Genomic DNA, 11583 nt, shown 5'->3' on the forward strand with positions numbered 1-11583 from the left:
CTGTTTCCCACACCCTACAGAACCTCAGTGTCCAGGTCTGCTCTGAGTGCTCCCCACACCCTACAGAACCCTAGTGTCCAGCTCTGCAATGAGTGCTCCCCTCACCTTACAGAACCTGTGTCCAGCTCTGCTCTGAGTGCTCCTCACACCCTACAGAACATATGTGTCCAAGTCTGCCATGACTGCCCCACCACCCTACAGAACCCCAGTGTCTAGTTCTGCTCTGAGTGCTCCCCATACCCTACAGAACCCCAGTGTTCAGTTCTGCTCTGAGTGCTCCCCGAATCCTACCAAACTTCAGTGTTCAGCTCTGCTGTGGGTGGTCCCCACACCCTACAGAACCTCAGTGTCCAACTCTGCTCCGGGTGGTCCCTGGCCCCCTACAGTCCCAGCCCTCTCCCTATGGGTTGAGGGCGCTTCCCGGACACCATCCAGGGTGCTGCAGTGAAGGAGGCCCGGTACAGGAGGACCGGGTTGAGGAGAGACTCCAGTCCGGCCTTCTCTGCCTTCCCAAGGGCCAGGGCCTGCTCTGAGGCCCAGTGGGATGCTCCTCAGGATAACTGAGTGGCTCAGAACCACGTCCCCCTGAGAAAAGAGGGAGATGGGGACCCAGCAATGAGGGAGAGCCTGTGCGGTCTTCTAGACATCTGGGCACACAGTGCCCCCTTGAGAGATTCTCTGGCCAGTGAGTGAGGCGGGAGGAGAGCTGGGTAAGGACCATGCAGACTCTGGGCCATTCTTGAGCAAGAGTCAGAGGAAAGCTGGCTAAGGCCACAACAGGCCAAGTGTGGGGCCCTAGCAAGGTGCCAAAGCCGCCCCATTCCCATGGCATCTGTGCAGATGGACGGAGCTCAAAAACGAGGGGATTGGCCTCCCCAGGAACAGAATCAAGGCCGGCAACCTTGGTCTCCTGCCCCGGCGTGCAAGGGTCACTGCCGCTGACCCCTGGCTGCAGATCTGCAGTCCCCCCTGGTCACAGCTCTCCCGCCAAGACTCTCGGGGAGCACCCCTGGGATTTTGAAGGCCCCTCCGCTTAACAGTGCCGTGGTGCCCTGTTAGGCTGGCCTGAATTCCCAGTACAACAGTGGCTCTTGTCCTCAGTTGGCCTGCCTGGTCCCATTCTTCACCCCCCACTACCCCCAGTCCCCCACCCTGAATCTCAGGAGACAGCCCAGACAGTGACAACACGTTGTCTGGGGCCGCCCTCCTCCATCCCCTTCTTCCCCTACGAGGCTGCCATATTAGTTGTACAGACCTGGGACCCTGCCAGCCTTCCACACGAGCTGTGTACAATCACTAGGTCTACTAGAAACCCACCAGGTCCCTGGAATACCTCCAGGGTGAACCTCCTCCCGCAACCTTCCCCCCTCCCCTCCCCAGGTCTCTCCTCTGCTCTAGCCCCCTGAAGCAATCAGCATGTTCGCTGAAACCAGCCCCTGGCTCCCGGGCCATGGGGACCCAGGACTTCAGCAGTAGAGTTGAGTGTGGGGGGGAAAGTGATATGACCCATGGGCTCCCAGATGCCCCTCAGCAAGGCTGAGCACCTTTGACCCCTACCATCTGAGAGGAACCTGGAGCCTGAGCCATTGCGATGATCTCCTGTCCCCCTGCCCACTCCTACCCTTGGCCAGGGCCACTGGGGCTCGTCCATACACCTAGACCTTGGTGCTTATCACCACCTCCTATCTCACTCCCCTCAGGGCCAGGCCCTACCGGGCTCCTGGAACCCTCTTCCCCTCCCCGACTCCCTTTGTCCGCCCTCCGGAGAAGGGGAGCCCCCCCAGCACGGACTGTTGACAGTAAGACAAACAGCCTCCGAGGCCAGTGGCAAGAGGGCAGGGGCTCAGGGCTGTGCTGGAGAAGGGCAGGGTGGGGGGATGGGGCAGGACAGAGCTCAAAGGTCGTCCTGGGGGTGGGCCGGCCGGGAGGGAAGGGGGGCAGGCCAATTTGGGGACCCTGATGGCCCCTGAACGGAATTTACAAAAAGAAAAGAGAAAGAAAGCACTTAGGAGCCGGAACTCACGTCTTACCATTTGTGCTGTTTGTTTACTTTTTATTTTGGTTTTTGTTGGTTTTTTTTGCATTTCCGCTTAGCTTGGATAATGAAACTAGACCGGCCAGTTTCATTCCTGTTTCTCTCCCGATCCGATCGTTTTCCTGCCTGGGTTTCTTGCACTCGGGGTCGTGTATTGGGTCAGAGCCCCGCAGGGAGCGTTGGGAAGCAGGCCCGCCCAGCACCCCCTTGCCCGGCATGTGTTTCTGGAAGCAAAGCCAAAACCAACAGTGTCACTGATACTGCATTTTGTTTTTGTTTTTGGTTTTTTTTTGTTGTTGTTATTGAAAAGAAAGAAAGAAAAGGGAAGTCAGGGGGATTTGAACGTGGGGATCCAAATCCAGGTGACTGTCTCCTGTCTGGGCCAGACAGGGGCCTCGGCCCTTCCCCTTGCTGCTTTCTCCTCTTCTCTCCGTGTTAGGGCGAGCACGGTTGGTGCGTGACTCTTGGGGACTGGTTCAGGGGATGATGACAGAACAAGACTCTCTTTCCAGCCCTGTGCACATACCAGTGGCATGCTCCCCTCTCCCATCGGCTCATCTTCCTCACCTCGTGTCTCCCTGCACCCTGTGCCCAGGTGACCCACCCCCCATCCCATGCCCATCTGCCTGTCCATCCTCACCACACATCTTCACCCTCACCTCTCATGAGGCCAGAGGCACCCTTACCCCTTCACCTCCTTCAGTGCCCGGGGGCACGCACTCATCCCTCATCCTCTCCCTCCCCCGGGTCAGGGCAGCACACATGGCATTATCCCCAGGCTACCCCGGAGGTGAGGTGGGGAACCGGAGAGGAGGCTGTCCTGGCCTCTCTGTCCCCACAGATGCCGCCTCTGGGCTCTCCTCTCGGGCGCCCCCTCCACCCCCACCCTGCTCTTCTCCAGCCCTGGAGGCAGACCTGCCCCTAGTCAGAGCCCAGGACCAGGCAGGAAGGGCTGGGAAGGCCGTTACCTGCTGCTCCTTCTAATCTGTCCTCTGCGCCCCTAAACCTCAGAGGTTAGACACCTGTTTGAGTGGGAACCCACCAGCCACCCAATCACACTGAGTTCAGGCGCCCATCCTGGTGGACAGACCAATCTCCCCTTGCCCTTTGGCCCTGCTTTTGGGTGCACTTCAGGTAGGCTACAGAACCAGCCCCCCCGAATCTTCTCAAGGGAAGTCCCCGCCTTCTAGATGTGCTCCTCCTCAACCAGCAGAGGTAAGGAGAGAGGTGGCAGGGTCCAGGCGGGCCCCAGAAGGAGCCAGTGCCCCCCCCCGGAGCTGCCTGCATGTCAGTCCTCCCACACACAAGGTGCCTCCTCTTCCGCACTCAGTGAGTGCGGAAGCTGCTGTCCCAGGGCAGGAAGGTCCGACTCATACTGTTGTACAACTCCAGGGCATGGACCAAGTGTGAACGCACCACCTGCAGCTGTGTGACGCCGTGGCCGAGAAAGCCAGGTGGAGGCAGGCAGTTGGGGATTCCAGGTGGAGTGCGGCATCAGGGATTAGGTGGCTTTAGCTGTCGTTGGTCTCCGAGAGCCTTGGGACGGCAGTCCTGCTTGTCAGCAGAGGGAATCAACTTCTCCCTTGTCCCCTCCTGCCTTCCACCCACTCCCATTCTCTCTCATAAACACACACACACACACATTGTCCCTTCCTCCCAGAGCCGAGCTAACCTCAGACATTGGACGTGGTCGGATGCATCGTTCTTGTTCCGTTGTAGGGTCTAGGAGTCATTTTGGCAGCTTCTGAGCCTTTCTCCTCTGTCCTCAAAAGTGCTTCTGCTTGAAAAAATACTTCTCCCTTTTAGTCCCCGGCTCACGTGGACATCAATTTCTGGGAGCGGAGGAAGAAGAGCTGAGCCTGGCTGGAGATGGCTGGCGAGCCCTAGTTACAGCCTCCATTTTCCTGGGCTAGGATGATTAGGGACCAGAGAGGAACCAAGGGACTGGAGGTAGCCTCTTTCTCCCAGCGACATGCCCACCAGGATGAGCGTGCATCAACCTCATTGGCAGCCCCAAGCACACTGCCCAGCCCTCCACCACCGCCATTGGTCAGACACTCCCACCACTCTACCAATCAGCTTCCTGCTCTCCTTAAGGGAGATTTCACTAAGGCCCAGAGAGACTCCAGCTGCCTCCCCCCTCACCCCCCACCACACCCATTCTCCACTCCTCCCAGTGACCTTCAGGGACCTCAGGGTTTTTGTATGGATCACAGACACAAGGGCCACGACTCACGCTAAGTCCAGGGGACTTGTTGCTGACTGGTGGACCCTAGAGTGTCAAGTAGTTGAGCACATTCAGCTTCAGAGCAAGTTGAGGTGGATCAGTATTGAATTGTGGCCTCCTGTTGAGGGAACACTGATAAGGCCCCTAAGAGGTGACCTGCTTTCCTAAGGAGGAAGAGGCAGGGTGACATAGACCCATCTGTGAGTTGGAGGTTGCCGGGGGTGGCGCAGGCCACCGAGTTCTGTTTCTCCTTAGGTAGCCAGCCTTGCTGGGGTTTAGAAGAAAGGACAGGACTGGCCATGGCTCCTGAAGCCTAGGAGACTGAGGAGTGACAGCCAGATAGAAGGAGGTGCACACCTTTGGGATGAGGACAAGACAAAGGTGGGAGTGAGTGGTGCATACGGAGACGGCAAGCTAGATACCCAGGCCAGAGCAAGGCCGTGGAGGAGCAAGTTACGGGGGAAAAGGAGGGGGTTCCCAGGCAGCCAGGAGGCCCCTTCACTGAGCCCCAGTGTCCCCAGTGAGCCTCTTCTAACCTCCCTGTGATTCTCGCCACCTGAAGCCAGATGCCATGCACCCGGAAGGCCAGCTTTGGAATGCTGGCCATTCTGGGTCTTCTCCAACCTACCTTTCCCCTCAGGAAGCTTTTCCCATGCCTATTGCTCTAGGGCTCCTCAAAAAGCGATGTCCACGGTCAAGGAAATGTGGGAAATACTGGAAAGCTCCACTCTTTCCTTCTGCAAAATTCTGCACAGCCTTTCATATGTTGATGTAGATTGCAATGACACCAGGTACCCGGGAGTGGATCCCTAACTTATTTGGTCACTGAACCTTTGAGAGACTAGGAAAGAACATTTCCCAAGGTCCCTCTGGTCACGGGCAGTCTGGGAACAGCCATCTGGCATTCTCCTGGGAGTTTTCTGGGGGCTGTTTGCCGAGGCCCTGGAGAGAATCACCCTGCAGGGACTGAAGGAGTGGCTTCCAACCCCTTGCAGTCCCCTGTCAGCAGATTGCCTGGCACCAAGGGGCTACAGTGCTGGCTTCCTGGGGCCCCAGGCCGGTAAGAAGAAAAGATTCAGGGGTCATCAGGACAATGAGTCAGTAACTTCCCATCTTCCCCCACCCCCACTTCCCCCAATCATCCCCCTCCCGGTCCCTCTCCCCCCTCCCTGACACCCATGGAGCCACACTGATTAGAGAGAGTTTTTTTTTTTCAAAGGAGATTTCCGAGCCCTCCACCCAGCCCTGACTCCAGCCCCTTCAGCTACAAGTGTGACCCCAAGTGCCTGACTTGATTTTCCTCATTCATCACTGTGCACTTTGATTTCTAGCCTTAGCCTCGTGGATGATGCCAGTTTGTTCTGTGATTTCTCCCCTTTTCCTTCTCCAGATGTCCAAACGGATTCTTCGGACAGAGATGTTTGGAGAAACTGCCTTTGCGATTGTACATGCCAGATCCTAAGCAAAGTATGTTTGAAGATACAAACACAAGTCCCTGCTCCTTAGAAAGCTCCCGGGTGCAGTGCCCCTTCCCTCCCCCACCCCTCTCGTGTAGGGCGTAGGGCCAGGGGTGTTGGTTGTTTTGATCTTTGGCTGTTTTGTTTTTCGTTTCTCTTTTTTCTCTTTCGTATTTTGGTTTGTTAGTTCTCTTTTGTTTTGTTTTGTTTTGCTTTGTTTTTCATTTTTGGCCTAACCCTTGGGTTTAAAGTTCAGGGCCGCAGGTAAGGGGCAGAGTGGCAAGGCCAGTGCCAATGGTACCGGTGGCAAGGAGTCCAGCTGGCATTGGCAGGAGCCGGCGCCGGGGTGCTGCGATGCCTGTGTCTTGCTATCCTGGCTCTCTCTTTCTGGTTTTCTTTCTTTTGGTAGGTGTCCTGTGGGCTACACCGGGGACAGGTGTCAGCAGTTCGCAATGGTCAACTTCTCCAGTATGTCTTTCTTCTATTTCTTCTTTTCCCTGGTGACTGACAAGTTCCCCCCTGTGGGAGGGAGGGGGCCTTGCTTAGTGAGACTAGAGGGGGCTATGGGAGTTTCCTGGGCTTCTCTTGGCCCCTGGTGCACAGAGAAGACCTGCCGCCACCACCCCTGCCTCACCCACCCTCCCACCCCTGCTCCACATGGGCACAGGAATGCAGGATTCTCCCTGCAGCCAGCCATGCTTGGGCCTTTCACTGCCTCTGGGGTCAGGCCACCTGGCCAGAATGGAAGAGGTATTTGCAGAGCCCTCCCCAGCCCAGGCTGCCAATGGGACCCAGCAGTGAGTGTGTGCACGAGAGTGCTAGTGTGTCTGAGCTCCAGGAAAAAAAAGTCCTTAGAACACCAGCCTTCTGGTTTGACCAGAGTTTGGTTTGGGGGCTGAGGGGAAACTGAGGCGAGCAGGACCCAGGATTATGGTTTTCAGGGATTCCAAAGCCTGGAGACATGTGTGGGGCTACAGGTTGGGGTGGGATACGATGTGGTTGCAGAAGCCACACGACAGAGGGAATGAGGACTCAGGAGGTCTAGTCTCCACAACCTATCTGGTTTGAAGCCACCTAGGACTTCCCTTTTTTTTTTTTTTTAACTATGGAGGTTGGGACTTACTAGTTTGGGCAGTTGAATGAAAACAGCATGAGCCCCCATGGTCCAAGGACGCGGCCCTAACTGCGATGTTTTTTGCGGTCTAGGAGCAGTTCCTTTAAGCACCGCCAGGTGGAGATAGAGCAGAGCAAAAAGCTACAGGCCAGCCCTGAACTCTCTTTGGGGCTCCAGTGGACTGGTGACTTACTTGTAGGGCCCATCCCCATCACCCTGTCCCATGCTGCCTGTCCCACCCTGACCCCTTCCTCTATGGAAGGACAGTTAGGTCCCATGACAAGTTAGGAACTGAGGGTGATGGTGCCTGCCTGGGCATTAGGGAGATTTTTTTCGGGAGCTACTTAAGTTGGGGGAGAGTTTGGGAGTTTGGGCCTCAATCTAACTCATACAACAGCACAAAGGCCCAGATATTGCCCTTCTGCACAAGAGCCTACAGTCTGAGACTTGGAGGAGGAGGAAGTGACCTCCCAATGGGAGGGAGGGCTGGTGAGCCCAGATGGTCGGTTCTCTGGCAGACTGTGGGAGACAACATCTCTGGTCTGAAGCCAATGAGCACAGCCAGGCCCAGGGAGGGAGACCATGGGGGGTAAGGGCAGAGCCTGCAGGTGGGCATGTGGACCAGCCGAATTCTCCAGGGACCAGGCTCGGGGAGAATCTCAGAGTCAGACGCAGCCCTGTGGGGAGGACTGAGGGGCAGGAGGGGCCTCAGGGGGTCCGTGGCAGAAAGCAGGGCCCGAGAGGGGCATGGTGGGCAGTGTCTGTTTCTTTCACCCTCGGGCCCAGCACCTCCCTGCCTTGCGGGACTGTTCCGGACAGGGCGTCCCAGCCCCTCCGGGATTCAGCTGCTGTCCAAGGCTTCTCTGGCAGCTGGGCTGCATCAGCTTTCGGCTCCAATCTGGTGGGAAGGTCCGCAGGGCCACGGGTCCCCAGAACCAAGCTTGGAACTGCAGTGCCCGGCCTTGCTGCCTCACACCATCACTCTTCTGACTCTCTGGAAGCGCGTTTGTCTCTGGTCACTGCTGAAAAGGCCCTGTCACATGCTGGCTTAGTGCTCAGATAGAGCTGCACGCAAAGGCTGCCACCAGGAGTACTAGCTCTGGGCCCTCACTGAACCTCTGCCGTGGGTGTTCTCACCTGTAGAACAGGGAGAGTGATGGGGTGTGCCCTGAGGCTTCCTGCGAGGACGACATGCAGTGATGTATATAGGAAGGGCTAAGCAGAGGGCCTGCCCCCGTGGTTGGAGGACTGTATAGTGGCCCTCCCAAGCCCACCTGGGATGGCAGGGGGCAGGGGGGCTGGAGGGGCGGTGCCTGAAGGGTCAGTCTCAGTCCCCCAGAGCCTGATTACCATACCCTGAGCAAAGTGGCTGAGCAGGTTATCCTTGGGAGAGCCCAGAAAATCAGAGCCTGGGACTGCAATAGCACTTTGAACTTCCCCTGACAGCCCTCCACGTCAGGGCCCACGGTTGGCCAGCACACATGCACACGCATGCACGCATACACACAGTCAAGGATGTGCCCTGAGACCCACAGCACCCTTGTCCTGGCATCCCATGACTATGTGATATGGAGCCTGTCCAGAAGAAGCATGCATACTGTCGGTAAGCCAGGCCTTGGAAGGCCAGCATCCAGGCTGCCCTGGTTACTGGTTGAAATGCACATTACGGCCCAGTGGGACCAGCCTATGACCCCCTGGTGCCAGCTCCATGTGAGTTGGGGGATAGCCAGTGAACATGATATGTGAGCGTGCCAGGGCCCCACAGAAGTCAGGGAGGCAAAGCGGGCCTGCTGTCCTGGTGGCTGGCTCAGCCCGCCCCGGACAGCACTGGCTGTTGCCTCAAAGGGAAGGCCAGTCGGGACCTCCAGAAGCTGTTGCTCCTACCACCCCTTGGTGACCACAGTGGGATGGTGCCGAAGGAGACTGAGAGGGCTTGGGAGCCCTGCTCCGTTTAACTTCAGTGTCAAGTCAAGCTGGCCCAAAGACTCAACGGGTGGGGACAGCAGGGCTTCCATTGAGAACCACTAGTCCTCCTACCTGGTTTGCTCTGTGACCTTAAGAGTGTGCCCTAGTCCCCCCGGGCCCAGCTGTCTCAGCTAACATGACAGCTCTCTGAACCACAGTGAGCAGTGCCATGATCGGCCAAGCCGCTCCCTCTCGGGGCAGCAGGACTGAGCATTCCAGCAGCGGGAGCCCTCTACCTCCAGTTGCCTGAGAACACAGGATGAACCACAGCCCTCAGTGAGCTGCCCCCCCCCACCCCACCCTCCCAGTATACAGAGCTGGCAGCGCCCTGACAGGCCCTGGGAGAGGGGCAGACCCAGCTGTGTTTGTGGTGGCTTGCTTCTTTCTCTGAGCTCCAAGACAGCAAAGAAAACCAAACGTCCAAGACAAGTGCCCCACCTCAGCTTGACCAGGAGAGCCTCTGTGATCTCTTCTTGGAACCGTAGGATCGCACTCAGAGCCATCTTGGTCCCTGGCTCAGAGCCACCCCATTCTCCTGCCCTCTTGCACATGGAGACATCTCTGGGACCCCCCAGCAGAAGCAGTAGAGACACACTGGGGTGGAAAATTCCCCAGGGCTGCCAGCTGGTTTGTCCTGTCTTCTGCTTCGTCAGCAGGTGCTGAACACATCAGAATTCAGGTCCTCACCCCCACCCCCCGCCCCCTTGGATCTAGCTAGGAGCCCTAGTAACAGAGTGTGTTACGTGTAGGTGACTAACCACAGGTTGGCTGTTCAAGCCCACCAGCCACCCCACGGGAGAAAGATGAGGCTCTCTGCCCCCCAAGAGAAGTGCACAGCCTCAGATAGCAACAGCAGCAGCTCTACTCTGCCCGATGGGGTTGCTATGAGTCAGAATTGACTGAGGGCCGTGAGTTGGGATCTTTTTTCTTCTCTAGCTGGAGCGTGTTGTGCATGTGGGGAGGCCACAGAATGGGCTTCCGTGACCGGCAGAGCCTGAGCCTCAGCTCGGCACGCCCACGCACATCTTCCTCTGACGCAGGGCAGGCCCTGGGGCAGCTGAGGGAGCACGAGGATTCGCCCAGAGCCACGCCTGTAACAGGCTGTGGCATTCCCATGTTGGCATCTCTGGGCTCCTGCCCCCGGGGCCGCAATGCCATGCATTTGGATCATGCAGCAGCGAGGGCAGGTGTGCACGCCTTCGGGGATCACATGGCCAGGCCTGATCCCCGTTTACCAGGAGGGACTGGGCATTGCTGGGGCCACACAGCAGGGCAGCGGCAGAGCTGCTACTTGGGCCTCAGTGGCCTGGGTGTCTACCTCTCAGGGCCTTGAAGTCACAGAGTTTCAACATGGTGACTTCTGGGGGTGGGACTCGTTCCCCGTCTGAGTAGCACGGGTGGTCTGAGTGGCAGTTTTGCTTGCTGTGCCAAAGTAGTGAGATTGGGCTCGGACCCTCTGATCTGGCCTCTGGAGGCTTCCAGGAGGTTGTGGGGGTCGGCGGACGTGACCTGCATCCTGCCCACGCCTGCGCCACCACAGAGGGCTCCCCCCCATTCCCAGGGTGGAGCAGGTCAGCTAGGCTTGTGGGGCAGGGCAGGGCAGGGATCTGGGCCGGACCTCGTGCCCACGCCCTCATTTTGGATAGCGACAATTTGGGGAAGACAGGAGGCCCAGCGAGGATACCAGGGGGCAGAGGCAGGCGAGTGGGGGTGAGCGGGGCACGTGGTCTCCACGTGGGGCTTGCGCAGGTCCTGGCACGGGAGCTGGAGTGGGGGCAGGTTCGGGACTCCTTGGACCCTCACGCCCACTGCTCTTTCCTCCCTGGGGACATTTGCCAACTGACTCTTGCACCTCTGCCTCCCCCAGGTACTAACTCACACAGCTCATCTCTAAAGAGCCTGCCCTGCCTGCTGACACTAACATTTCCTCTCTCCACCCCCTCAGGGGCTCTGGGGGAATGGGGTCCCAGGGAAGAAGCTCAGGGGTCCGGGAGGGGACACCACTAACCTGCTTTCACCTCATAGGCTGGCTGCTGGTATCTGAAGAGTCCTGATCAACGTGTCTCTCTCTCTCTGTCTCTCCCTCCACCCTCCCCTCTCTGACCTCCTCTCTTCTGCACTGCCAGAGCACCTGGGATTTGAATTAAAGGGTACGGAACTCTATGTGTCCCTCCGAGCCATCCACAAAGCCCCTCTCCACAGCCCCCAATGCCGTGTGTGAGGAGTGTCTTCCTTCTCCCCCTCCCCCCCATACACCTGTAAAGGGATGATTCCCAAACCTCTCCTGGCCCCGTCAAGATGCCCTCTTGTAAACTAGCTTGATTTGAGGGGAGATAAAAGCAGCTCAGGAACAGCACCTACGTAGGGGTGCAGACCTGTGCCCCCAGGGGGGCAGTGGTGCCCCTCCCATGGGTCCCCAAGGAGAAGGACCCCCTCCTGAGCTGTATGCAGCCCAGGCAAGAGCCAAGAATGCCGCCAACACAGTGGAATGGTCTGGAAGCCCCAGAAGCCTGAGCCGGAGAGTTGTCGGGAGGCATCCCTTTCCGTGTGACTCCAGCCCTCTTTCTGTGCACCATCTCCATTCCCATTGCTTTCCATCCTGGCAGCCGGTGACTCCCCAGCTGTCTGCCCACCCCAACCCCCACCCCTGCCCTGGGTCTACCAAGCTTTGCCATCTGCCTGAGGCTGTCACTCACTCTGTCCATGGCCAGTCCTCACAAGGGCACTCCAGTGCACCTGTGGGCAAGAACAGCGAAGGGCGGGACTAGCCCCAGGTAGCTGCCCC

The 11583-nt window shown here is 58.0% G+C and overlaps 1 protein-coding gene across 1 annotated transcript in view; it reads left to right on the plus strand.

Annotated features, from left to right (window-relative positions):
• The window catches only part of NRG2 (neuregulin 2), a 44441-nt gene that overhangs the window by 22341 nt on the left and 10517 nt on the right, over positions 1-11583 (plus strand). Inside the window, exons 5-6 of the mRNA XM_004697025.1 lie at positions 6129-6187; positions 10925-10948. Of these exons, the coding sequence (XP_004697082.1) occupies positions 6129-6187; positions 10925-10948 (83 nt within the window). The remainder of the gene's footprint in view (positions 1-6128; positions 6188-10924; positions 10949-11583) is intronic.

Source organism: Echinops telfairi, unplaced genomic scaffold, assembly GCF_000313985.2.
Source record: "Echinops telfairi isolate 266 unplaced genomic scaffold, ASM31398v2 ScPeMD7_7469;HRSCAF=8507_0, whole genome shotgun sequence".
NCBI classification, from domain to species: Eukaryota; Metazoa; Chordata; class Mammalia; order Afrosoricida; family Tenrecidae; genus Echinops; species Echinops telfairi.